Consider the following 27,660-nt stretch of genomic DNA (forward strand, 5'->3'; position numbering starts at 1 on the left):
AACAATAATTATTGTGTTAAAACTCAATTACTATAAAACCATGTAAGGTAGAAAGTGAAAGACTTTATAATCCAGTGCCCTCCTGTAAATTTCTCCATAATTTACGAATATCCCAACATAATTACCTTTTTTTAAATGACGTCATGCTATTCACATTATTTGCAACTTATGTTTTTTCCTCCACTGTAAATTACTTAGCATGACTGTCTAATTAAACTAGTATTCCAAAATCTTTACTGATGAACATTGCTTTTTCTGTGATTACACACAATACTAACATGAACCTTTGGAAGCATTTCTGTAGGGTAAATTCCTAGAAGTAGAAATGCTAAAGCAAAATTTGTAAAGTTTTCAAATTTTAATGATTGTAAAATGATTATTATCACATTTCCCTCCTCAAAAGTGTCCATTTACATTCTCACCTTAGTATATATATGAGTGTGACTCTTTTGAACTGTACACTTCTGAAACTTAGGACACTTAATTTTTCAAAGAACTATTAGTAAACGTTGTTTTGTTCATAGAGAAATAGGTAAGCTGTTACGTGAATATTTCATTCGAGATCATGTTAACAGAAGGACTTACATTTCTGAGCACTACATCATAGTCTGAACTCTGGAGCTGATTTTCATTAATGTGTCTTAATACATGCAAAAACCTTTTGTGTATGTTTTATACATTAGCTAGCAATAAGCAGTAACTGATTATTGCAGCAGTCACTACATTTTACTCATATGACTGCTACTGTGGTGGACAGTTAATATCAGAAATTGCTAAGGTAGACTTTTTTTTAATGATTGTCAGTTCTAGCTACCTAATCTCTTTGTTCATTTGTAATGCTTTAAAATTGTTTTCATCCTTTATATTTGTTTTACACAGAAACACTTTGTGCACCTCTGTGGGGCTTTGGAAAAGCACGTTAAGTGTGATATTAGGGAAGATGCAAGACTGTTTTATAGAACTAAGGTAAGTATGCCTTTTTCTGAATAGTTTTTTAGTTTGTTTATCCTTGGCTTTATTAATATTTGAGTAAGAGAAGCCTATAAGCCTCTTTTTTAAGAACATATAACATTAAAAATAAGACTTTCTCATTTAATAACAAATTAGGTTCGTCTAAGTACTTCTAGCTAGATTGAAAGTGAAAGGGAAAAATCTCAAAGCAAAACATTTAAGACAAGAAGCTGAACAGAAAAGCTGAATATAAGAATATGGAGTTAGGAAAACAACTTTAGTATTAATAAAACAATTTGACAATTTTTCCTGAAATATAAACACCACTATTTTTAAAACGTTTTCTTCTAAGGATTTTTTTTTTAAATTCTTAATCATCCTTTAGCTTTTGCAGTGTAGGGGTGATTCTTTCTTGCCATTTGTGTTTAGATAGTCATTAAAAGTGAGATTTCGGGTTTGTGATTAGCTGTAAAGTCATTTCAACAATGCCTGTATAGACTTAGTATCTGTATTTGTTTTAATAGATTTAAGTTAAATACCAAAAGGAGCAACTAACAAAATTGTATTAGATTGAAGATTTTCAAATGCAGGTAGGAGATAGCTCTTTGGCTTAGAGTGAAAACCAGTTTCAGAAACACATTCTTTTGAACATTGACTAGTTACTGGCCCATAGAACTTGGTGGTAGTGGTGGCTACTGCTGACAGACATGCTACAGGGGACCACCCCCAAATATTTGTTTCTTAAAGCCAAGAGGCTGGGCATAGACTGGTGCCAGGGCTCCTCTTAGTTAGAGTGGAGAGTGACACAGAGATCTATGGAAATTGCTTCGGGGGCAGTCCTGCTGAAATGAATGAATTGCATGCCTCTCCACAAGCCTCTAGTAGAAAAGGTGCTGATTGTTCTGGAGAAACTGGATCTGCCAAACTGTAAATGGAGAAAAAAGCAGACCTTACAGTTTACTTTATAAACTTAAAGCAACTCTAAAATTCCTGACCCTTTTAAGATATTTTGTTGGGACTTCCCTGGCAGTCCAGTGGTTAAGACTCCACACTTCCACTTCAGGGGGCACAAGGTCAATCCCTTGTCAGAAAACTGAGATCCCACATGCTGCACAGCACAGCCCAAAATAAACATGCATAAATATTTACAAACATTTTGTCAGGCAGTTATGTCCAAGAACTAACTGGGAATCCTCTAGTGTGGTAGGAAAGTTTGAGTTTCATTCAAAGACTTACTAAAGCTCCAAATGTAGGAATGCATCAGGTATTTATATATAAAGAGGATTCATTGTGCAGGCTACCTTTCAGCAACACAGATTCTATCCAAACTATCTCAGCTTCCTGCTCTTGAGTGAGTCATTAATCACTTTCTTTGTTTTCGAGGCAGAGATAGGAGTAGGGTTTTCTATGGTGCAGGGGCTTGGCACCGCTAACCCCCACATTGTTCACGAGTCATCTGTACTTTGCAGAACCCTAGAGAGACTTAACACTCAATTTTGGATCTCCTGATAATGTGGAAAGGAACAAATAACCACCCTCTTTTGTGACCTTGAATCAAATAGAACTTGAAAGGCAAGGAACAACCAAAGCCTTGGGTCCTGTAAGAGTGGGAATCCTACTCTTCAGCTTTCCTGTTGGGTGTTCAGAAGCCAGCGAATTGAAAATAGGTGTTTTGAAGCCAGAAAATATGTTTTTTTGGATGATCTTTAGTTAACTAATGTGAAAATGGAGTCCTAAGCATTCAGTATCTTAGACATGATCATAGAGAATGGTCTTAGTTAATCACTGTGACTTGAAAACCCCTCTAGAAGTTGAGTTTCTCAACAGAAACTACATTGAGTTGTTGGGGGTGGGTCTGTCACAATTATCAGGTCTTTTGTGTCAAGTCTTAAATTGTTTTGATCTGATCTCTTTTCCCCTTCTTTGTATTTTTAAGGTAAAAGACTTGGTTGCCAGGATACATGGAAAATGGCAGGAAATAATACAGAACTGTCGGCCTACTCAGGTGTCATTTTATTAAACAGTTTTATTTGTTCTCAGTTTGTTGTTGTTCAGTCAGTTGTTTCTGACTCTTTGCAACCCCATGGACTGCGGCACGCCAGGCTTCCCTGTCCATCACCATCTGCCAGAGTTTGCTCAAACTTAATGTCCCATTTAGTTGGTGATGCCATCCAGCCATCTCTACGTCTGTTGTCCCTTTCTCCTCCTGCCTTCAATCTTTCCCAGCATCTGGTTCTTTTCCATGAGCTGGCTCTTTGCATCAAGTGGCCAACGTATTGGAGCTTCAGCTTCAGCATCAGTCCTTCCAGTGAATATTCAGAGTTGATTTCCTTTAGAATTTACTGGTTTGATGCTGTTATTTCTTCATACTGTTCTAAAAAAGCATGACAAAGTACTTACTTCTAGATATGTTAAGATAAACTGAAAATTCCAATATACTCCTTTATGTATGTTTTTAAAATTCTGGTTTGTTCTTATATTCATTTATTTTCAAAGGTAGTTGACCCGATTTTAAGATGTTACATTGCACCCAATGGTACATTGCATCCAATGGTACTTATTTCATGTAGAGTATTTCTTAATATCTTTATTGAGATAAAATTCACATGTCATACATATCACCCAATTAAAGTATACGATATTTTTTAGTATATGCACAGTTGTTCAATCATCACCACAGTTTAACTTTAGTACATTGCTGTCACTCCAAAAAGTGACAGTCATGCCCATTAGCAGTCACTCCTCATTCCCCAAGCACCTGCACTCCCATCCCTACTCCCCACAAGCCCTAGGCTACCACAATCCACTTTCTGTCTAAATAGACTTGCCTATTCTTTATATTTCATACAAATGGAATCATATATGATGTAGTCTTTTGTGACTGGCTTCTTTTACATAACATAATGTTAAGTTAATGCATGTTTGGCATGTTGTATGTCCTTTGTATTGCCAAGTAGTATTCCACTATATGCATATATCACATTTTATATATCTACTTATTAGTAGATTTATATATCTACTTATTATGAATTGTTTCCACCTCCTGGCTGTTGTGAATAATGCTTCCATGAACATTTGTGTATAGGTAAAGTGGCTGCACTGTTTTACATTCCCACCAGAATGTTGGAGATTTCCAGTTTTTCCACATTCTTGCCGACATTTGTTATTATCTGTTTTTCAAATATAGACATAGGGAGTTGGACGAGGAATGTCATTGTGATTTTAATTTGCATTTCCCCGATGTTGAGCGTCTTTTTATGTGTTTGTTGGCCATTCATACATTTTCTTTGAAGAAGTCTCTATTCAAATCCTTTGTCCATTTTTTAACTGTGAGAATTCTCCATATGTTCTAAATATAAATTCCCCCATGAGGTACATAATTTGCCAATATGTTCCCCCATTCTCTGTGTGGCCTTTCATTGTTTTGATGATGTTATTCAGAGAACAGAAGTTTTTCATTATGATGAAGTCCAGTTTTGTTTTGTTTTTTCTTTTGTCACTTAGGGTTTTGGTATTATATCTAAGGATACTTTCCATAAGAAGGACATTGTTTAAACACTTGCTATTAAGTTTACCATCCTGTTTATTTACAGACCAACTACAGTAATAAATGGAATTGTATCAAAGTAACAGGAACATAGAAGTCTTTGAGAAATATTATGTTAATGTTTTGTTGTTCTTATTTTAGTTACTAATCTCCATAGACTTATTTTAGGCCGGTCTTTTTTGCTGATGTAGCATTAAAACAAAAGAATTTAATACCAAAACTTCGTTAATCAGCTTAACATTTTCATTAATCTTTTAAAATACATCCCTCTACCTGTGTGTGTTGCTGAGGAAAACATCTTGTAGTAATTTATACTTACTTTAAATTGTTAGACTATAAAATGTGAAACTTGAATTTGATTATGATAAATTATCAGAGAAATGTACTGTGTCAACATTTTATTAATTTCATTATCAAAGCCCATTGTCTGGTGATTAGTGGTTTTATATGGATTAATTCATAATCTGATTTTCCTTTATCCTGTTTTTTTTCTTCCCTTCCCTTTTCTAGGGGCAACTTCATGACTTTTGGGTACCAGATTCTTAACAGGAGTTGCAGCAAAAAAATTATGAACCAAGAGAAATTCAGTAAGAGCCTTTCCTAAAGGAATACTACAGAATCCAATGGAAAGCTAAGAACATGTGCAGCAGATGTGCTACTTGAGTATCTAGAATGAAGCTGGTAATGAAGAAATTGCCATTTCTGAAGCAGATATGAAATATAATCCGATTAATTACAGCAACTGGCATTTTAAAAGAGAAGAATTCCTTGAGGGGGAGAGGTAGAAGCAGCTGACAGTTGCATATCTAACCTTCCCCTGTTTACTCTTGTTAAATTGTAAGCCTGTTACCTTTTTTTTTTTTTTTTGGATTATATTTGCAGCACTTGGATAATCACAGGAAGTGTGTAAGAAAGGGCTTGGACCAACTTGAAAAGCTGGACCTGGAAACCAAGATCAAGTTCCAGTTTGATTTAATTTTCCTATTTTTAGTTATTTTATGACTCAAAGGGAAAGCTTAGAACTGAGTTTAGTAATTGAAAGGATAAATCTTTTCTGTTACTCTGTAAAACCACTGGGGTGTTTTAATCCATGCATTTTTCTTCACTGTTCAAGATTATAAATCTGTTGGGTTTTTAAAATACATTTAAACAAACAGTTGAGAAACAGAAGTTTGGTACCTTGTCAGATCCCCTTAAGGGGAAGAGTTTAAGCTATAAAATAGTGGCTTTGTTTTTACTCCAAAACATACATCTGCTGTTTGTTTTGGATTTATTTTACATGCATTTGTATATTTTTTAATACTGGTTAAATCTTAGCATCTTGGCTAAATCTTAGAATTCTGGCCCTTCGTAGCCATATTACAGAAGTCTGTATTGTAAAAGCTAAAGGTCTGAACAGGTTTCCAAAAACTACTTTCATGAGGGTATAACCTTAGCAGAGACCTGAATAACATTTATTCTTTGGTACACTACGCACGCGTGTGTATGTATGTATGTGTGTGCGTGCTTGTATTTTAAATTTGTTGCACTTGAAAACCACAGCTGCTCTAAATTCTTAAACACTGGAAAGCCATCCTTTGGTTTCAATGGTGGAGGGTTAGGAGAAATGCACATGCTAGTCTTAGCCCAGGGCCCTTTGAAGCCTTCGGTAGTAATAGACTCTTACTAGCTAACTGAAGAATTCTTTTGTTGACTGAGTGTCCCTTTAGGAGGGCTGGTTTCTTAAAAGATGATGCCAGCTTTGTTTTTCTTTCTTTCAATATTGACTTGGATGACACTGCTCTCCTGAGCACTCTGTTGCCTCCAGTTGTGGGAGAGGATGAAGGGGAAGGGATTCGGACTTGATGTAGTTTGAGAGGGGAGAAAATAAATTTTGAAAAAATAGCTTTCTACCTCTAATTGAGGCTTAGCAGTAAAAAGCATTTTATCTTACATTTTCATTTAAAATAGTAACTTTTGAGCCCATGTCAAACATTGAGCAGTTAGAGATTTTATAGGGAAGACTAAGTTAATCTGGTCCCTAAGAACCCTGACTAAATGAGGCTTCAAGAGTCAGACCAACAAAAGTTTTATTCTGTGTTGCGTTTACTGGTAAGAATATTATTATCTTGATACTACCTCTCAAGGGTATTGTTAGAAAATGCCACTTACGGTTAAATGAGATAGATACAAAGAGTTATATTGACAGAAGCCTGAAACTCTGGCATCTATCTGCCCAACAGTGGGGGCTTTCACTCTCTGTAATTTAATATTTTGTAGATATACATTATTTGTGTGTAATTTTATAAGTGTTCATATTTTTCTCATTTTGCATTGTGTAAAGTGTACAATATCTCAAAGTATAAAATACTGCTTATATTGCTTGTAATTACAGTGTGTAAATATTTTCTAATCGTGTACATTGAAAGGGGGAACGAGTGGGTTATTCAGGTGTTTTCTTTTTTAAGTGACCCTTTTGTATTGCAGTTTCAGCAGATAACTGCTCATCAAATTTAAAACCACTTTGATACGTTTTATTTAGGAGTTCCAACAAGAAAAGTCTCTATTTTTAATTGTCTTTCTCCATTGGAAAAAAAGTTCATCGGTCCCTTTAAAATAAATGGCCAAACATCAATTTGAACCGTTATATTTATGACTTGGTAGATATCCTTAGTCTCCAGGTCATATTCCAACAGTATTTTCATTGGGGCTCTCAGAAATTTTTGTGAGTCTCTTTAGCACAAGTAGCCCGTGGTTTTCCTCCCAAATCAAGTATTATCCTTCACCCTCTGAGTCCCCATGCTTTGTCTCCCTCCTGCTGCTGTTGCCCTATGAATGGGATGGTAGTGGGTTGGGGGGGATATGTTTGTTGCACAGAGAATGTCAGGTCACTTTTTGGACTTGGCAAACAAAGCTTGCACTGAGTGGTGGTGTGTTTGGCAATATTACTGTGTCAAAAATCACCTTGTCTAGTTTTCTGGATCTGTATGTCAAACTTAGTGCCCTTATTGCAAGCTGAAAATTAAGGTACTTGCAAGTGTTTATGCTTTTGTGTGTAACTCTTTGCCTTATCTAAACTGCTTTTCTTGTTATCCTAAAGTATAATTCTGTTGGTTATATCATGTTAAGTGAAGAGGCTTTCCATGCACAAAATGCATCTATGTAGCAGTAAAGTCATATTTGTACATTTTCTGTTTGTCTCCTGATGGCAGTGGTGCCTTTGTCACCTTTTAGAAGGTTGGCATTTTGTTTTTAAGTACAAGTAATAGCTTGCTTTTGACTTCACAAAAATCTCCCCGGACGTAGAAGAAAATGGTGCGTTGTCATCCAGGCTCAGTTGGAGTATTTGCATTTTTATTTCTGTCAAAATAAGTATAGTTGGTGGGGATGGGCCAGTAATAATGTGTGGAGTCTTTAAACCAAGAGTAATTTTGAAATTTAAAAATAAAAATTGAAGAGGTGACCCATTAGTGAGTGACTGAGTTGGAGAATTAGAGGAGGACCATTCTGGCTTGTCTCTTTAGAAGGCACGTTTGCGTACACGTGGCTTGGGCATGTAGCGTGTGATCTGCGGTTATTTCTTACTCATCAACAGTGTCGGTGCACCTCAATATCTGTGCATTTGCTTTCCCTGGGCAGTCCTGTGAGCCAGGTAATCCACCAGCTTTTAGGAAGTTTACAGGTAAATGCAGATTTCCTTTTTCTCCCCCCCCCCCTTTTTTTTTTTTAACAGATTTTATACTACGTCTTGTGTAAAGTCCTATGAATGTATGTCTGCTATTAAAATGGCTTTTTCTCAGTTTGAACACGTGTTTGGTAATATTTGTTTGGGAGTGGGGATGGTTAAGTATCTGGGACGTCCTGTTTCTTCCCTTGCCCCACCTAGTTTTGAAACCAATTTCTTCCTCTTGGGTTGGATTCTTCAGTCAGTTTTTTAGTTTGATATTTCCTGTTTCTGCAAAGGAATCATGTCGAGCCATAGTTGTACACAGTTCACTGTTATATACTCAGTTAATAATTTGCTGTATACTCTGCCATTGGGAATGTGATAATCTTTCTTACATCACCTCATTCAGTACAAGCATTCAACAGCTGTACTGCTACTGCATGTCAGGCACTGTTTTTAAGATTCAGTGGTGAACAACACAAAGAGATCTCTCATGGAACTTACTTTCCGAAATCCAGGTGAAGGTATTTTCTTTTATTAGGCAAAGAGAACTGGAAAAGAATACCTTTGGCCTGGCTTCCTTTTTCTGGAGCTCAGGGCAAAAAAAGGGGAAGCCATGCAGAGTAGAGGCAGAGCTTAGGACCACCTCCAACCTGCCAGGCAGAATATAGCTCTGGATATGCCAGCTGAGGGCTTCCCTTGTGCTCAGCTGGTAAAGAATCCGCGTGCAATGCAGGAGACCTGGGTTTGATCCCTGGGTTAGGAAGATCCCTTGGAGAAGGGAGAGGCTACCCACTCCAGTATTCTGGCCTGGAGAGTTCTATGGAATGTATAGTCCATGGGGTCACAAAGAATCAGACATGACTGAGCAACTTTCACTTTCACTTTTTTCGTGCCAGCCAAAGGGAGACATAGGTTGAGCTGACCTCACAGGAGAAACTTCTCCCAAGCTCACAAAAGGACCAGGCAGGGTTGCCTGAGGCCTTGGGTTCCAGAACCATGCCAGTATTTCCTTCTCTCTTCTGATGGGCTGATTAAGAGGAAACTGACCACCTGTCAAACCAATCGATCCTAAAGGAAATCAGTCCTGAATATTGGAAAGACTGATGCTGAAGCTGAAACTCCCAAGACTTTGGTCACCTGATGGGAAGAACTGACTCACTGGAAAAGACCCTGATGCTGGGAAAGATTGAAGGTGGGAGGAGAAGGGGACGACAGAGGATGAGATTGTTGGATAGCATCACCAACACATTGGACGTGAGTTTGAGTAAGCTTCAGGAGTTAGTGATAGACAGGGAAGCCTGGTGTGCCGCAGTCCATGGGGTTGCAAAGAATTGGCGACTGAACTGAACTAACCACCTGTGAGCTCTTTTCTCCAACTGGGGTGGGGAGCCACAGCCTAGGCAAAAACAAGAGACACTGCCTCAAGTACTCAACTGGGAGGCAGGCAGCACAGCCTTGTCCAAGATAAGCGCCTTGACCTTGCCCTTAGTCCTGACCTCAGATCCCAGATTCACGGTATCTGCCATGTGATCTTTGGCAAGTTACTTAACTTTTCTGAGCTTGAGTTTCTTCATCTGTTAGTGTCTACCTCAGGATTAGTGAGAGCTAAGTAAGCTAGTGGAGTGAAAAGTGATTAGCCAAGTGTGTAGCATATAGCAAGAACTTCAATAAATGATAGCTGTTGTTATTTAGTTTTAATCTGAGGCTTTTTCTCAGATGATAATTAAAATTGATCTTAGTACTTCAGAGTTCACTGTCATCTGAGCAAACCATATCTCTTAAAATTACAGTGTATGTGTTATCTATTCTGATACAGGGAGCTCCAGAAGCTGCTCTGTCCTGGTTTGCCCCTGCTGGCAAAAAATTGTGATTTCCCACCCCCCTAAAACTTGGCATGCTAAAGCTGAGGACGGGGTGGTGGGTGATGATTTTCCATCCTATGTGGACATGTCCTGATACTCCCTTTTCCTTGCTAACTGTTCCCCAGGATAGAGTCAAGAGGGCAAACCAGAAGGCCCAGCTTTGGGTTTGACTCCCAAGACGACCAGCTGGGAGGAAAAGCAACAGGCAAAACAGGCTCCTGAGGCAGTGGAACAGTGAGACTACATTGTTGTTAAACTGGTGATAGTGCCTACTGAAGAAGCACCAAGAGCTGTATGCACATACGAAATAAAGGTCACGCCACCTCAAGGGAGAGTGCTGGGCAAACTAAGAGGTGGAGATGGCAAAACAGGAACGGACGTGCAGCCACAGGGAACAGAGAAGCAGGACAACTTGACTAGGCCAGAGTTCTCTGAGGGAACCTGTGCTCAAGTTTCAGGATTTCATACCTATCCCCCTCACCCAGGATCCCTGCTACAAGGAATAACTTGGTCTGTGCAAATCCTGGAGCCAAACACTGGTGTATAGGTGGCTGAGGGCAACCAGCACTGGCCTCTGCCACTTATTTACAGCCAAGTTGGGCAGAAGAACCTAGCAACAACAAGACCCACATTTGTATTCTGTGTGAAGTACGCTAGAATTTTGTCAAGTGGGGTCCTCTCATAGCCACCCTATGAAGCTATGAAGGAAGGAAACTAGGAAGCTGCCAGGGTAGTGACTTTAAGGGTAAGTAATAATCCATGCAAAGAATGACCTTCCTGTGTCCCCAGATTCAGATTCATGGCCAAGTTGAGGTTAATTTCTCAGTTTGATTTCTTGTCTCTCCCATTGTCACTATCCCCTCATTCATATTTTATCAACTTGATTTGCAGAGAGGAATCAATCAAAAGGGCTTCCTATAGGAAGTTCCATTAATTCCTGTCACACATTAAGTTCAGAGATTGAAGTGGGAAGACAGCAGAGAGAAATGGATTTGGTCTGAATCTATATTATCAAGAGAGTGAAGTAACTGCCCAGCTACAGTTTAGCAAGTGCCAGGCTAGAATTCAGCATTGTGATTTATACATTCTGTTTATTTGAAAATGTGTAAGATTCTGAGTCAGCCATCAGAGCACCTTAGAGGAGAAAGGCTTCCCTTGTATAGAGTGCAGGTGAGTTAAATGCTGAACTGACCACCAAACCATTTTGGCCTACTTGCCACCTCCTGAGGTACCTAAGTCAGCACTGAGTTCTATGTGAATATGAAGAGCTATGTCCCTTAGCCCCCTGGGCCCCGGCCCTTTAATTTCTCTCCTGTCTGTTACCATAAGGTGGTAGTCTTCCTGCCCTCCCTCCACTATCCCCCAGCCCACTTTCCCACAAGGACTGCAGATTTACTTTTCATAGCCATGTGTCTCCTGGTCTTCCCAGCTTGCACTTAGTCAATCCATCAGCTCTTTCAAGATTTTTTTCTGTGTTTTCTGAATTACTTGCTGACTTTTCCCTTCTTTTTCCTACTAGGAACCATCTTATCAAATCAAACTCACTTTTCTCTTTCATGCCCCTTCCCTTCTGCCCACTCCCCCAACACTCATCTGTGCACAAGCTTACAAGCACGCATACTTCTGCCTTGGCTCAGACAATTCTTTAGGTTTACCCTGCTTCTCTCTTCTCTACCTTTGCTCAGACAGTTCTCCACCCTGCTTCCCTCTTCTCAGGCTTTTCCAGTCTTGATTTCAAGGCAAGTCACTTAACGCCTTAGAGCCTGTTTTCCCATCTAATAAATAGGCCTGATAATCCATCAGAGTGGAATGAAACTACAACGAAAAATATTAAGTTGGATACTCTTTGTAAAAGTTTATGTACACTTTAATTTTTGGCTGCACCACAAGGCTTACAGAATCTTATTTCCCCAACTGGGGAATGAATCTGCCCCCTGCAGTAGAAGTGCAAAGTCCTACCCACTGGACTGCCAGGGAATTCCCTGTGTACACTTGAATGTAAACATTTCTTCCCAGCTACCGCCCCTTCCACATACACACACATCCTATTTACGGAGTGCTGGTGGTGGTGGAAGTGGGACGTGGGCCCTGCTGTCTAGCGACATGCAGTCTCACAGCCGCACAAACTACAGACTGTATGTGATGAAGTGCCAAACTGAGCTTTGGGGAATTCTGAGAAAAGGGATGACATATCTTTTCCAGGGTCCCTTCAGTTAAATAATGACAGCTACTTCAATCTTGTTGACCTTCTCTTAGGCCAGCGCTCATCTGCCTGTTCCCTCACTCCCTGCTCCTCCAGAGCTCAGATTCCTAGGCACATGTGTGGCTCAGTTACCTTTGACCCTGTGGCTCTCATCATTTTGGTCTTATTCTTAGACCATATCAGTACTGTCACAAATGAGAGGGAGGATCAGACCAGGTTGTGGCTAGAGCTCAGTTCTGATTTTAAACCCTAGAGGGAGATTTAATAGGTGTTGGAAAGGAAGCATGACCCGAGTTGAGGGGAAATTGTGGGGCCAGGGTGCATGGGAGGACTACCCTAGTTGAGTAAGGAGCTGGAGAGTTGATTCTTAGGAGGCTTCTTAGATTGCTGCTGGGTAAGGTGATCAAGTCTAGAAAGGGAGGGATATTTGCTCACCTAGGAGGAGCTCACTGTAAGATCTGGAGTAAGAATGATATTCAACATGAACTGGAAGGGAACGCAGGTGTCTGAGTGACCCAGTCCCTGAGGAGGTAGACCCCAGTTACATCTAAGAGTTGGTCTGAGCGGACAAGTGCAAATGTTTGTGGCTTCTTTAATCAGAAAAACAGCATTTTTTTGGTATGCACTTCCGGTCAAATTTTTTTCATCCCTTCAAGCCTGACCCCCTCAGAGCTCAGGCTGAAAAAGCAGACAGCTGGATACACTTGAGCTAGAAATCAAGACCCTCATCTGGGTTGAGAGCTGCCCCAACACTTGGTGTACACCTACTCTGGCCCTCCGCCCTAGGCAGAGAGTAGAAGCAGGTAGCAGGAGCGCAAAAAGTGAGCTCCGCATTAGGGGACTGGCCCGAGGGCCTTCGGAGAGTTAAGTCAGCCAGAGGACACGTGTGCACATCCCCCGGAGAAAGCAAGTCCAAGGGGTCCTAGGTCTGAGGGGTAGGAAGGTGGGATAAGTCCTTACAGAGCGCACAGGGTGATGAAGCCACCACCAGGGGGCGCGGCCCTAGGGGGCGGGGCACGCCAGACGCCCGAGGGCACTGTGTGAGCCTTGACCTATAGTATAGGGTGGGGATGCGAAACCAGAGAGCGCCTTTCCCCGCACCCTTCCCTGCGGCCCCGCCTCCCTGGCCCCGCCTTCCAGGCCCCTGCTCCACCCCCGGCTCCGCCTCCACCAGCCCCGCCTCCGGCCGCGGCCCCTTCCTCCCGCAGCTGGTGCTGTGGGGCCGCGGAGCCGCGCATCGCCGTCTGCATGGCCGGGGATCTGTGAGCAAAGGTGAGACAGGCGTGGAGTGCGGGCAGCGGCAGGGCCTGCGCCGGGGGGCGGGGGCCAGGCCATGCCTTCCCTACGTCTGTTAAACCTTCCAGGCTCGGCCAGGCCTTTCTCACCGCCAAGTCCCCTAGTCCCGCATAAAAGCTTTAGAGGGGCGCGGGCCAGGCCTCGGGCGGCGCTGGTCGCAGACCTGCCACCGCAGAGTCGGGATCTGGAGTGGGGCGGGGGCCCGCGTGGTGAACAGTGTTCCCCGGGATCTGGGTCACGTCTCCTGGCGTCTGGCGGGATCGAAGGAGAGCTCGTCCTCGAGCTGCAGCAGTAGAGACTGAGGTTAGATCTGAGGAGAGGAGAGAACCGCGGACTGTCCAGGATGAAGGCGAGGGTAGCGGGGGAGGGGCTCTCAGGCCAGGAGAGACCATCATCCTACTGGGCAGAGAGGGATACCGCCTACACTAGGCAGGTGGACATCTGCGATGAAGGTCGACAGCCTGCCTATCCCTACATTGATCCTGCTGGCTACCCTCCTCAGTTCCCTCCACCCCAAGATCTAACAGCGGGAAGGTGGTCAGAGTTCAGGGGGCCGGCCCTGGGGGAGGATCGCAAGCTTTGGAACCGGAGATGGTGTGTGGGATGTGGACTGGAGACCTTGAAGCCTTGTGGTCACTGGGGGAAGAGGGTGGCAGCTCCGCCCATCCCCTCCCCCCGCCCCATTTAGCCCCACCCTCCTGCCCAACAGGTTAAATGCAGGCTGAGCGCTCCCAGCCCAAATCCCAAATCTAGAACTGCAGTAGACATGGGAGTGGAGGTGGGTCAAATTACCTGTTCCATTGCATCTTTACTTTGCTACATCAAGGGGCCGCCTCCTGCCTGAGTTATGTAGCCCCTCCCTCCCTTGCCAGACTGGCCTTGACCCATGCATGGATCCTATTTGAGCATCTGATATCAGAAACTTCCCTCCTCTTTACACACACACTCACAAACACAAACTTGGATTCTGGCCTTAGAATTAGGACTTCGGGGAAGGGAGGCAGGGTTCTGCTCTGCATCTCACTCCCAGTGGATACTGGTAGCCTCCAAGCCTGCGGTGAGAACTGGACCCCTATATGTACATACGCTTGTCTCTGCATAGATGTAATTGTGTGTTTGAGGACTGTGTGCATACAAATATAGTTGATCCTTTTGTGGACATGATGGTGCCTGACCCACTGTATCAGTGCGAGAACTGGACCCCTATATGTACATACGCTTGTCTCTGCATAGATGTAATTGTGTGTTTGAGGACTGTGTGCATTCAAATATAGTTGATCCTTTTGTGGACATGATGGTGCCTGACCCACTGTATCAGTGCGATTGTGTGTGTGTCCCTACAGGTGCAGGACCCTCCTGTGAATAGGTGTATAGTCTTCCATAGGGACATGTGTGGGTGTATAACTCTCCTTGTTAACCCCTGAGACTGGATGCCTTGCTAATTGAACGGGCATGTGAATACAACTTTACATGTAAATATGTATAGACAGGTGGCAGGCCCTTTAGGTGAACATATTGTGCAGACCTCACTGTGAATGTGTGTGCCTGACTCTTCATGTGTACGTGTGCTCATAGCCCTCCTATGAATATGTATGTGTGTGTATCTACGTGCATGCACATCTCCCTCCTCTGGACATACGTGACTCATTTAAACCTCTGTCGGTGTGTCAGGCACCACACTGAGTGGTTCCTCTGACCTGGGGTGTATTCCTCTTGCCCAATCCTAGAGACTGATCCCTCCTAGCCTCAGGGCTCCCCCTGCCCCTGCCCCACTTCTGCACTAAGCAAATAGGAGGCCCCAAAGGTAAACAGGTGTGCCTCCACAGTGAGTGATGGGGCCTGGGCGGTTTGCCTGGGGCCTCTTGCTGCCCCAGCCCCCAAACTAGGATACGATGCCCCTCCTGTGGTCCAGGGAGCCTCTTCAGTCTACTCATATGCCATTCTCCATTTTGGGGCTCTGCTCCAGAACAGTAGTGATCTTTACCTCTTGAAAAAACCCTCCAAATTCCTGTTCTCCCTCCGGCCAATTCCCAGTCTCTGCCCTCTCTTCAAGGCCACCTAGTTAATATTTGACCTGCAAGGAAAGGGAGAGGCCAGTGGCCCCTCTCTGGCTTTGTCAAAGATTGGGTGAGTCAGGTTTTCTCCACACCTAGCCCAACCAAGGAACTTCAGAGATCAGGCCTGAAGTTCAGGGGTCAGATCAAACCTGCCACCTCTCCCAACCCCATCCCCAGCTGGTTGCCATGAGGGAGGGTCCAGGTGTGGTAACAGTCTCCAAGATGTGCCAAGGGAGGTGGCCAGGGTCTCAAGGATTCTATCGTTTACCTTTTCCATATTGCTCATGTCTCAGTTAAGTGACCCTGCATGCTCGAGCTTCCTGTACAGGTATGACAGCTGCACTGCTGAGGGTAGGGGAGGGCAGAGGGGGCAGATACCCACTTTGGTGCCTGTGAGTGCCTGTTTGCAGGTAGGGGCACGTGTGGACGCTTAGCCAGAGGGTACAGTACAGACTCGCATGGGCAGGGCAGAGATGTGCACCCCCTTGGAGAGGAATGCTGAGGAGGAGAAGTATCTAATTAAAGAGAAATTCCAGAGGGAGCTTTCAGGCCAGGGAAAAGAAAAAACAAAGGGAAAATAGGACAAAATAAACAAAGGCCCATTAAGCATCTCTGCCCAGGCCTTCCTGCATAAGGCACCCCCGCAGGCGGAGGGGCAGCTGCTGCCCGAGTTGGGCCTCACTGCTGGGAGAAGGCATTCTTCCTGAGAACCTGGGCTCTACCAAGATGGAGGCCTAGCTGAGCTTCTGACTAGGTTACAGAAGGGCTGTCACCTGAGATTTGGGTTGAAGGGAGTCTAGGGTCTTGTAAAGTGGGCAAGCTCCGCCCAGCTTCCTGCATCTGAACAGCAAGGAGGACAGAATGATGGAGTTCATTCTCTTGTGGGAGTTTCGTAGATGCTGGGCCTCCTCGCTTTGATACCACCTGAACTTAGAGGGGAATGCTATCTACTTTCCATCTACACACAGAATAAAGGACTTTTTTTCTGTTTGTTTTTTCTTTTCTTCAGAAAACAGACCTCAGTGAACCAGAACTAGCCCTGCTGTTGGGGCAGGGTGACCCCACCAGTGATCTACAACCCCTGTGTGACCCCACCATGGAGTTTGTAACTGATGCCGAGAGGCAGTCTGGAATCCACCCCTCTTCTTGACCTCTTACCTGGGATTCCATGGCCGCACAATCATGTGATTCCATGTCTTCCCGATTCCAGGACCCTCCCTGGCCCCATGACCTCTGACCTTCTAAGCAACCTCCCTGGACCTTAATACCCTGTGACTATTCTTCCCATCATCCCCTAACCTCTGGCCCTGGCTCCCTTTGGGGGTCTTGTTGGTCTGGGCCTCCCCAGGAAGATGTGGGGGAGGCTCTGGCCCCTCCTCCTGAGCTTCCTCACAGCAACTGCAGTCCCTGGGCCCTCACTGCGGAGACCATCCAGAGAACTAGATGCCACCCCGCGGATGACCATCCCCTACGAAGGTTTGACAGCCCCAACCTCGAAAGGCAGCAGGAGCCAGGGGCTGGAGGTGGGGAGGCAGTCAGTCCCAGGGCTGGGCTCATAGATCCCGCTCTCCCCAGAGCTCTCTGGGACCCGGCACTTCAAGGGCCAAGCCCAGAACTACTCAACACTGCTGCTGGAGGAGGCCTCCGCAAGGCTGCTGGTGGGAGCCCGAGGTGCCCTCTTCTCTCTCAATGCGCAAGACATAGGAGACGGGACTCACAAAGAGGTCAGCCCCTGGAGCCTAGACCGCCCAGAGGGTATCCAGCTTCATTCAGCATCTTAGGACCTCAACTTCTGGAAACCCTGTCAGTCTTCCGTAACCCCCTGGTCAGACAGCACTGCCTTTCCTGGCCCAGGTCTCTTTTACATCCAGTGCTCCTTCTGACACTTACCTCACCCTGGGGTCCTATCACCTTGTCCCAAAGGCAATGGGGAAAGTCAAAGGCATTGGGTTCTATGCATCAGCCTATTCCCTTTACCACCCCCTCCAGATTCGCTGGGAGGCCTCCCCAGAGATGCAAAGCAAATGTCATCAAAAAGGGAAAAACAACCAGGTATGTGATCCGCCCTGTTCCCAACTCCTTTCCTCTTTCTCTTCAGTGGGGGCTATCACAGTTGGTGGGGACATAGATGGAGAAACAGATCAGCCAGTCAGTTGCAGCAACCACTGTGAGTGCCGCTGGAGTGGCCGGCCTGGGAGCAATACTTGTAATGCAAACATCTGGTGACCTACTAGCGTGGTTTTGGATATTATCTCAATCTCCTCTGGGCTCCCAAATAATAATCATGATAACAATAGGTAATCTCTAGTAAGTGCTGATTTAGCTATTATCTAATTTCATTCTAAAATAATCCTAGGAAATGGTGTTATCCTCCACTTTCAATGAGAAAAATGAGGCTTTGGTCAAGGAATAGCTCAAATACCCACTTTTCCATAGTTATTAGTGAAGTGTCAGGCTTCCTTGGTGGCTCAGACAGTAGAATGTCTGTCCTTAATGTGGGAGACCTGGGTTCAATCCCTGGGTCAGGAAGATCCCCTGGAGAAGGGCATGGCAACACACTCCAGTACTCTTGCCTGGAGAATCCCATGGACAGAGGAGCCTGGCAGGCTACAATCCATGGGGTCGCAGAGTCGGACACTGGACACGACTGAGCAACTAACACTCTCTAGTGAAGTGTCAGCCCTTTCTAGCTAAAGAACAGAATGTCTGCAGGGGTCCTATGTCTGGCTATGTAACAGATTCATCTGGAGAGCTTTTTACACAGTGTTTTTATTTTTTTTGTGGCATGGCATATCAGAATCTTAGTTCCCCAACCAGGGATTGAACCAGCACCCTCTGCAGTGGAAGCACAAAGTCTTAACCACTGGACTGCCAGGGAAGAAACTGGAGAGCTTTTTAAAAATACGCCAAGGCCCACAAGCTGGGGGATTCTGACCTAGTGGGTCTGCAGCACTTAAAGGCGTCTCCAGGAGATTCCATCAAAGGATGCCTCTAAGTGTAACGTGGGTGGAAAATGGAGCTGGTGAAGCAAATGGAGCCCAATTTATGGAGGGCTGTTAACACCCAGCTGAGGGTTTGGATTTTATTCTATGACAGTGGTACCCTCACCATTTGATATTTTAGAGACTTTCAAGCTTTGACATGCACTTGAATCACCTGGGTGTATTATAAATGCAGATGCTAACTCAGAAGGTCTGGGGAAAGGCCTGCGATTCTGCGACGCTAATGAGCTTCCAGATGAAGCTGACACACTACTGGTCCCGAACCATTCTTTGACTTTAGAAGAACATTTCCCAAAGCATGTTCTGAGAAGCAATAATTTTCAAAAGAGATGTTTAATAGTTAGATGAGTTTGGAAAATGCTGCATGTTCAATCCTACAATGCACAGGGATACCCTTAAGGCTTTGAGGTGTCCCCAGTAAAGATAGCTTTTACCTGTGGTTTTCTATCCATTTGACCACAGAACTCCCCCTCCCCGCTCCCCCTTTTTTAATGGAAACATCTTGGGGAAACACTATTTTAAGAATATTTATCTGGTCTCAGGCACTAAATGAATTAAAACAGAGTGAGGCTGGAGGCAAGAAAGGTAGTGCGGAGGTAGGGGGCATCATATAGGTCAGAGGAGGGAGGCCTGAGCAAGCTGGTCAGAGGAGGGCTGGATGCCAAAGTCTGCACCTGGTGAGGGTGGGGTAAAGACATAGAGGCCTGCATGGACTCAAACCCTGGGTAACAGACAGGAGGAGGAATCATTAACAAGACAAAGAAGTCAAGAGGGCATCAGCTTAGGGCATTTGGTAGGCGGAGAAGGCCACTGTGGCTGCAGGAGGGTGAATGAGGCCAGAGGAACGGGCAGGGCTCTGTCATGTAGGGCCAGGAGCATGTGGGGCCCTATGTTCAGGACTCTGGTGAGTCACAGAAGGGTTTTAAATACAGCAGTGAGATGATCTGGTTTACATTTTTAAAATATGCCTCGGAAAGTGGGTTGCAAGAGGGTGCTGACTGGTAGAATCTCTCTGAAAGGAAAATCCAGACAATGGTAACAGCAGTCTCCTTTGAAGGCAACAGGATAAAAAAGGAGGCTGTTTACAACATATCCCTTTGTACCTTTTGAATTTACACCGTGTGCTTGTATTCTTCATTCACTGAATCAATAAACAGCTTTTGTAAAGAGAGGCAGGGAGGTGGGGGAGCTGTCAGGTGGTCGCTGTGGCTGCCCAGGGAAGAGATGACAGTGATAAGTGGACTAGGGTGATGGCAGTGGAGGGGAAGTGGACCGAGTCATGGGACGTGCAGGATAAAGACCTAATCACGGAGAGACTGAATGTGGGGGTGAGGGAATGGGAAGCAGCAAAGATGACGCCTGGTTTCTGGACTTAGTAATAGGATGGACGGATGAAGTGAGGTGGGAAAGACTGGAAGAACAGGTTCAAGGGAGAAGATGCACAGGATGGAGGAGGGGATAAGCTTGGTTTCTGACAGCAAGAGTTCAACATGTCTGTGGGCTAGCAGGTGGAGCAATGGCTGGAACCTGGGGGGTAAGTTTGGTAATGCCACCCTGAAGCGGGTGTGGGAGCTCCATGCCTGGTGGACGGTGCTGTGAAGATGCAAGAGAGAAGCATCTTCAGGTGGTGAGAGCCCTTGGAGCCCCCAGACTAGGGGACTACAGAAGATGCAGGAGAAGCCAGCCAAGTGTGTCAGGTGAGCTGAGCTAGCCAAGGGGAGAGGAGTCAAAGGACAGCAAGTTCCCGGGACCAATCTGTGTCCTGAGCAGTGAGAACACCCACCAGGATCTTAGAAGGAACCTTTTGTCCTGTGGGTGGGGGCAAGAGCCAGACGACAGAGCTGGCCTAATGGAAGCAGTCTCTAAGGAGGCCTGGTGCTCACAGCCCTCCTCGTCTATCCCACAGACCGAGTGCTTCAACCATGTGCGATTCCTGCAGCGGCTCAATGCCACCCACCTCTACGCATGTGGGACTCACGCCTTCCAGCCTCTCTGTGCAGCCATTGTGAGTGTGTTTGCCCGTGCCCTGACTGCCGCCCCTGCTCCCTGACCCTGGACCCTTCTGACCTTCGGTAACAACCCTGGCCTGTCCTCAGGATCACTGACTTTGGGCCCCTCCTCCCCCAGGATGCTGAGGCCTTCACCTTGCCAACCAGCTTCGAGGAGGGGAAGGAGAAGTGTCCTTACGACCCAGCCCGTGGCTTCACTGGCCTCATCATTGGTAAGCATGCTCTCCTCTCCACATGGGCCCCTCAACCACAGGCATGCTGTCTGGGAGACATGGATCTCATTGCTAGGACTTGCCACCCATGTAGTATTATGTGTCTTATGTGTGACGTGTCTCTCGTGCTGGGCATGTTTGTGCCTCAGATGGAGGCCTCTACACAGCCACTCGGTATGAATTCCGGAGCATCCCTGACATCCGCCGGAGCCGGCACCCACACTCCCTGAGGACGGAGGAGGCACCGATGCACTGGCTCAATGGTTAGGAGGATGAGGCCCAGGGTGATGGGGGGCAGGGGACTGTTTCTGCATCCGTACTCCCTTGGGCAGTTGACCATCATCCCATCCCGAAATTCCCAGGTGAGCCTGTCTCTTCCTGGGTGTGGCTGAATCAGTGCGGTGCGGTGGGGATGGGGGCAGTGGGTGGAGATCCCCAAACTATCTCAGAAGCCACCTGACCCACAGATGCTGAGTTTGTGTTCTCCGTCCTGGTGCGGGAGAGCCAGGCCAGTGCCGTGGGTGATGACGACAAAGTTTACTACTTCTTCACGGAGCGCGCTGCTGAGGAGGGTGCAGGCAGCTTTGCTCAGAGCCGCAGCAGTCACCGCGTGGCCCGTGTGGCCCGGGTGTGCAAGGTGAGGAGGACTGAGGTCAGGGCAAGGGTGTAGAGGCTGAATCTCTGGCCCTGGCCATTGACCCCCTGCCCCCTGCCCCCCCAGGGAGACCTGGGAGGGAAGAAGATCCTGCAGAAGAAGTGGACCTCCTTCTTGAAGGCGCGCCTCATCTGCCACATCCCACAGTATGAGACGCTGCGCAGTGTCTGCAGCCTGCGAGCTGACACCTCAGCACACACACACTTCTATGCGGCCTTCACGCTGACCACACAGTGGTCAGTTCGGGGATGGCGGGAAGGCGAGGGATGGGGACAGCACAGAGACTGGAGCTTAGGTCAGGGGAGATGAGAGAGGACTCCCCGGGGGAAGCCAGCCTCAGAGAGAGAACTTCAGGCACATCCAGGGGTCTGCTGCCACTCAGGAGAGGGCCTGCGGACTCAGTCAGAGCAACGGTGGACTCCAGGCTGGGCAGGTAGGCAGGCTCCTTTCAGTGTGACTCAGCCCCCTCCCCTCCATCCCATCCTTAGGAAGACCCTCGAGGCCTCAGCCGTGTGCCGCTATGACCTGGCCGAGGTGCAGGCTGTCTTCGCAGGCCCCTACATGGAATACCAGGATGGTGTCCGGCGCTGGGGCCGCTACGAGGGTGGGGTGCCAGAGCCCCGGCCTGGCTCGGTGAGTGCTGAGGCCTGGGGTCAGTGCTGAATAGACAGGACCCCTAAGATAGGGAGGAGGTCTAACCTTGTGGGGAGGGTGGGCCAGTGGTGGAATTCTAAGGTTCACCACCCTATCCCCCACCACAGTGCATTACAGATTCACTGAGAAGCCGAGGCTACAACTCATCCCAGGACTTGCCATCTCTGGTCCTGGACTTTGTGAAGTTACACCCACTGATGGCTCGGCCTGTGGTGCCCGCACGCGGACGGCCCCTGCTGCTCAAGCGCAGTGTGCGCTACACACACCTCACAGGGACACCTGTCAGCACACCCGCCGGACCCACCTATGACCTGCTCTTTCTGGGCACAGGTGCTTCTGACCCCTGGCCTGAGCCCTTTGGTGACTGCTGGCCTGAGTCCTTGATCCCTATTGACGTCCAGTCCCCTGGAGGACCCCGATCACAAAACCCTGGTGACCACTGATGTTGATTCTTCAGTGAACAATCACTACTGGTCCCCAAGGACCACTAGCTCTTAGTGACTGCTGACTCCTGTCACCAACCACAATGACATTTGACCCTGGTCACTAATGCTTCTAAATCCAATAATTCTTGCCATGACTAGTGTGGAGTTTCCAATCTCGGGAGAACCCACTGCTACTGGCTGAATCCTTGTCCCTGACCTCAGGACTCCAAGCTGTTCCCGTTAGGCTATTTATTGCAGGGGGCTGAGAGTAGCTTCCACTGCTGGGAGTCTGACCTTCTGCCATTCCCATACCAGCTGATGGCTGGATCCACAAGGCTGTGGTCCTGGGCTCTGGGATGCACATTATTGAAGAGACACAGGTGTTCAAGGAGCCCCAGTCTGTGGAGAACCTGGTCATCTCTCCGATGCAGGTAGCTCCTGACTCATGACCCTCAATATTCTGGTCTTGCCAGAGTAGACAGAGGGAGGTGGGAGGCTGGACACTGGCTGTGTGTGTGTGTGTGTGTGTGTGTGTGTGTGTGTATGTGTGTGTGTGTCTGTAAGTGGGAGTGAGGTGCTGCCAACCAGCTGTTCTCTCTGACTCCTAGCATAGCCTCTATGTGGGGGCACCAAGTGGCATCATCCAGCTACCACTGTCCAGCTGCTCCCGCTACCGCTCCTGCTATGACTGCATCCTGGCCCGAGACCCCTACTGTGGCTGGGACCCCAGCACCCATGCCTGCATGGTGACCACCACCGTAGCCAACAGGTCCCAAAGTAGCAGGTGAGAGGCATGGGGGTTGGGGGGGGGCGGTTCGAGGGTCCCATTTGCCCCGGGAATCAGGGCCTAAGGGGTGAAGGAGGGCCTGCCAGCTGAGGGAGTAGGGTCCAGTTGTTAGTAACAGCTTTACTGACCCTTCCACTGGGCAAACTACAGCCATTTCCCTTGTTCTTGAATCCCAATCCTCTGTCTCCAGGACAGCACTCATACAGGACATCGAGAGAGGAAACCGAGGCTGCGAGGGCAGCAGGGTCACAGGTAAGTGCCATCATGGCCGTGTGTGGGTCTGGCAGCAGTCTGTCCCCTTTACCATCTGATGCCATCTGTATGTGCATATATGTATCTGAATGACTCTGTGCTTTCAGTGAGAATGACCGAGCAGAGAGTAAGTATTCAACAAACATTTGTTGCAAAACGAAAAGCTATAAATATGCAAACAGGTTCAAGATGTGAAGTTTTTCCTCACTTCTGGAGCTTACAGCCAAGTATGTGCACAGGCAATTAAATGATCACACAATAAATTACAACTCTTTTCTTTGGCTTTTTTGATACAAAAGAAACAATTACAACTATGACAAGGGTTTGAGAGATAATAGGTTCTTCCCCAAGGAAGATCAGATGACTGAGCTGATATCTGAAGCAAGAGCAATAATCATAATAATCATAGCTAATATGTACCGAGGATTTACCATGTGGCAAGCACTGATCAAACACACGCATTTCCTTTGTTCTCAGAGCATTCCTATGAGACAGGTGCCATTATTACCATCTCCATGAGAGGCAATCTCTCCGAGTAACAGAGAGAATAAGTAAACTACCCCAAATTGATCAGCTCTTAAGCAGTAGGCTCAAATGAGCCTAACCCCAAGCAGGCTGATTGGAATCTGTGCTTTTGTTCACTGTTACGCTTTCTCCTCGGAGTTAACCTGGCTAATACAGGGCACGAGGAAGGGGACGACACCCAAGTAGAGGGAAGAGCAAGCTTGGTGTTTGAATGAGAGAAGAGGCTGGAGAGATGGGCAGGACTGTGCCGAGGCAGGGGGATGGGATCATCAGTTTAGTGTATTTTATTTATTTATTTATTTATTTATTAATTTAAAACACAGATTTGACTTTATTATTTTTCTCACTCTGCATTTAATATATCCTATTCATTTTCTTTTTTTAGTTTAGTGTTTTTAAAAGGTCAGCCCACTGCTGCGTAAAGAATGGATTAGGTGAGGGCCAGCAGCTGGGGAAGGAGAGACGTGAACAGGTCTGAGAAAGATTCTGGAAGCAGAATCTTAGTGAGGGTTAGATACAAAGGTGAAGGGGAGAAAGAGACAAGGGAAACTCAGGTTTCTGGGAAATGGCTGGTGGTGCCATACAACTGGTGATGACAATTCAAGAAAAATACCCAGTGTCATCTAAGAGGGAGCTTTTGGCCTCAGTTCCTGTGACATGTCCAAGAGATGTATGGCACGTAGAAGAAAGTCAAGTCTACGCTCAGTAGAAAACTCTTTGTTGGAGACAGAAATGAGGAATCACTGGTAGATGTCAGGAACTGAAACCACTGAGATGGGCCAACTGAACCTTGCGTGGGAGCATGAGCACAGAGGGCTTAGTCCTGCAACTCTAGATTCTGTGTGTGGTGCTGGGGACCTAACAGTGAACCACCTGGCTTGCCATCTCCAGTGCCTCCCAGGATAAGCAGGCACTGACCACATTCTCCTGTCCCTTGCTCCCTCCAGGGCCACCACCACCACTGAAGACCCGTTCTGTGCTTCGGGGTGATGATGTCCTATTGCCCTGTGACCAGCCATCCAACCTGGCCCGGGCCTTGTGGCTGCTCAATGGGAGCATGGGCCTGAGCGATGGGCAGGATGGCTACCGCGTGGGTGTGGATGGGCTGCTGGTAACAGACACGCAGCCTGAGCACAGTGGCAGCTACGGCTGCTATGCTGAAGAGAACGGCCTCCGCACCCTGCTGGCCTCCTACAGCCTCACAGTGCGGCCAGCCACTCCAGCGCCTGCTCCACAAGCCCCTGCCATGCCTGGGGCACAGCTGGCACCGGATGTGCGGCTGCTCTACGTGTTAGCCATTGCTGCACTTGGTGGCCTCTGCCTCATCCTGGCTTCCTCCCTCTTCTACGTGGCCTGTCTTCGGGGAGGCGGACAAGGGCACCGTCGAAAATACTCACTGGGTCGGGCTGGCCGGGCAGGGGGCTCTGCTGTGCAGTTGCAGACAGTCTCAGGCCAGTGTCCTGGAGAGGAAGATGACGGTGATGATGGAGAAGGGGCTGGGGGCCTGGAGGGTGGCTGCCTCCAGATCATCCCCGGAGAGGGAACCCCAGCCCCGCCGCCACCACCCCCCCCACCGCCACCAACTGAGCTGACCAATGGGCTGGTGACGCTGCCCAGCCGGCTGCGCAGGATGAATGGCAACAGCTACGTGCTCCTGAGGCAGAGCAACAATGGAGTGCCGGTGGGGCCCTGCTCTTTTGCGGAGGAGCTCAGCCGCATCCTGGAGAAGAGGAAGCACACACAGCTCGTAGAGCACCTGGATGAAAGCTCTGTCTGAGCCCAGCCTCCCAGGACAAATGCTCTTCCAAACCAGCCTGCCTGTACCAGGCTGGGCCGCTGGCTCCCCAACGGACACCTTACCCTCATCCCCGCAACTCCAGGCCCTTCTCCCAACTTTGTGATGTCCCTGTAGGGCTGGCCAGCGTCAGGCCCAGCCAAAGCCCCCTTCTCAGTCTCTCCACAGACCCATCTGTGAGCAGCCCAGGTCAACCGGTGCTCCTCAGAGGTAGGTGCCCCTCAGGCTCTGCAGTCCCAGCCCCCACTCCTCTTCCCTTTTAACCTAAGCACTTGGGAGGAGAGGATGCCATCCTCCTGCCCCAATCATCTGCTTACACCCTTCCTCTTTCTCCCAGGCAGGGCTCTGCAGGTCCAGGTGGCCTCAAGGTCACCACCCTCTGCCTGGCCCTATGTGCTGGACGGTCCTGAAAACAAACCAGACCTCTGCCAGCCACCAGAGCCACCTGAGCCCTGCGTGCATTCACGTGCGCACATGGAAGAATGCCTATCAGCTGGGCTGCAGGGCCCCCACCCCCACCTCCTGGTGCATTCCTGCATTTCATTCCTTCTTCTGGACTTTGGGTACCCTCTTAATTGCCACCTCCCATCCTATCTAGTCTTTTCCTGTAGTCCCAGCCCCATGTGATGACCTCTTTGGCAAGAGCTTGGCAACAGGCCAGCCTGGGAAGGTAAGACTCCCACATCCTTCCCTCTTCTCCCCTAATGTGTAGCCCTTGTGAGTCAGCCTCCCTACTCCCTGATCACTCTCAGGAGTGCCAGAGACAGCTCCAGGCATGGTGTTCCTCACGCACATGTGCTTACATTTCCATTCACATGCACCTTCTGAGCCTCCCCTTGCTGCATCGAACCTGTGTCTGTTGGATTTGGTCCATGAACATTTGAGGGAGAGCTGTCTCCCATTTAGCTGTCCTTGCAGACACTTCCTTAGGACGGGTGACCAACACTGCACTCAGTGAGCCAGCCTCCCTTCTGGGCACCAAGCATCTGCTGCCCCTAGATCAGAGCAGGGGGAGGAGAGATCTGAGTTCTCACCTGGCACTGATGCCCGTTCTCAGAACTATGCAAAGGGCAGAGGCTGGGAGTCTGGATGCTTGGCTCCCACCCCTGTCCTACCTCACCGGGGCACTTTCAGGGTCCAGGGGCCTCTGAAGTTTCCAGGCCCACATGGGACAATCAAAACCTGACGGAGCTCCCCCATTTCCCTCGGGTGAGGATGACTGTTATTTTTGTAGCTGAGAACGTGGAATCCCACGGATTTTTACTACCCTTCACCCAACCTCTCCTTCCTCTACCCCACAATGAATGTATTTATTGTAAACTGGCTACACTTCTTTAGAAATGCCCCCGCTCACCACGCAGGTAGGCGGGACAGGCATGTGACAGAGTGGGGAGGCTGGGCTCAGCTCCTCCCCCTACTGTCGGTTAATAAATACCCTTTTCCCCACAGCTACTATGAGTGGTCTGCTTGGTCTAGGCTGGTCTTCCCCTGATCACCAGGAGACAGGCTTCTAAGCTTATGATAAAGATGCTTCAGGGTGGGCTTTGCTTTCCATACAACCATTTTCAGGGCTTCCCTAGTGGCCCAGTGGTAAAGAATTCGGCTGCCAATGCAGGAGACATGGTCCGGGAAGATCCCATGAGCAACTACGCCAGTGCGTCACAGCTACTGAGCCTGTGCTCTAGAGCCCGGGAATGCAACTACTGAGCTATTCACCACAACTACTGAAGCCCATGTGCGCTAGAGTCTGTGCTTCACAACAAGAGAAGCCACCGCAAT

General features: G+C 47.4%; 2 protein-coding genes across 5 annotated transcripts in view; both read left to right on the top strand.

Moving 5' to 3' along the window:
- The window catches only part of SLF2 (SMC5-SMC6 complex localization factor 2), a 41,662-nt gene extending 33,379 nt beyond the window's left edge, over positions 1–8,283 (top strand). For both annotated transcript variants that reach the window (XM_004020113.6, XM_012102799.5), the window contains exons 18-20: positions 880–966; positions 2,888–2,956; positions 5,009–8,283. In XM_004020113.6, coding sequence (XP_004020162.1) covers positions 880–966; positions 2,888–2,956; positions 5,009–5,044 — 192 coding nt within the window. In that variant the 3' untranslated portion in view covers positions 5,045–8,283. The remainder of the gene's footprint in view (positions 1–879; positions 967–2,887; positions 2,957–5,008) is intronic.
- A 5,135-nt stretch (positions 8,284–13,418) lies between these two features.
- SEMA4G (semaphorin 4G) lies at positions 13,419–27,329 on the top strand. 3 transcript variants are annotated; one of them, XR_009598125.1, is made up of 16 exons: positions 13,419–13,484; positions 16,575–17,041; positions 17,141–17,289; positions 17,555–17,617; positions 20,474–20,572; positions 20,695–20,788; positions 20,938–21,051; positions 21,256–21,425; positions 21,510–21,679; positions 21,932–22,076; positions 22,205–22,427; positions 22,838–22,953; positions 23,131–23,306; positions 23,500–23,561; positions 25,034–26,091; positions 26,219–27,329. XR_009598125.1 is itself a non-coding variant. In XM_060405136.1 (15 exons), exons 2-15 carry the CDS (start codon positions 16,918–16,920, stop codon positions 25,861–25,863), a joined length of 2,535 nt encoding a protein of 844 aa, XP_060261119.1. In that variant the 5' UTR covers positions 13,419–13,484; positions 16,575–16,917; the 3' UTR covers positions 25,864–27,329. The 3 variants fall into 3 exon arrangements, 1 of the variants encoding a protein (XP_060261119.1); XM_060405136.1 differs by having other exon boundaries at positions 25,034–27,329; XR_009598126.1 differs by lacking the exons at positions 13,419–13,484; positions 17,141–17,289 and having other exon boundaries at positions 16,889–17,041.
- The last annotated feature ends 331 nt before the right edge of the window (positions 27,330–27,660 follow it).

Source organism: Ovis aries, chromosome 22 (genome assembly GCF_016772045.2).
Source record: "Ovis aries strain OAR_USU_Benz2616 breed Rambouillet chromosome 22, ARS-UI_Ramb_v3.0, whole genome shotgun sequence".
NCBI lineage: Eukaryota > Metazoa > Chordata > Mammalia > Artiodactyla > Bovidae > Ovis > Ovis aries.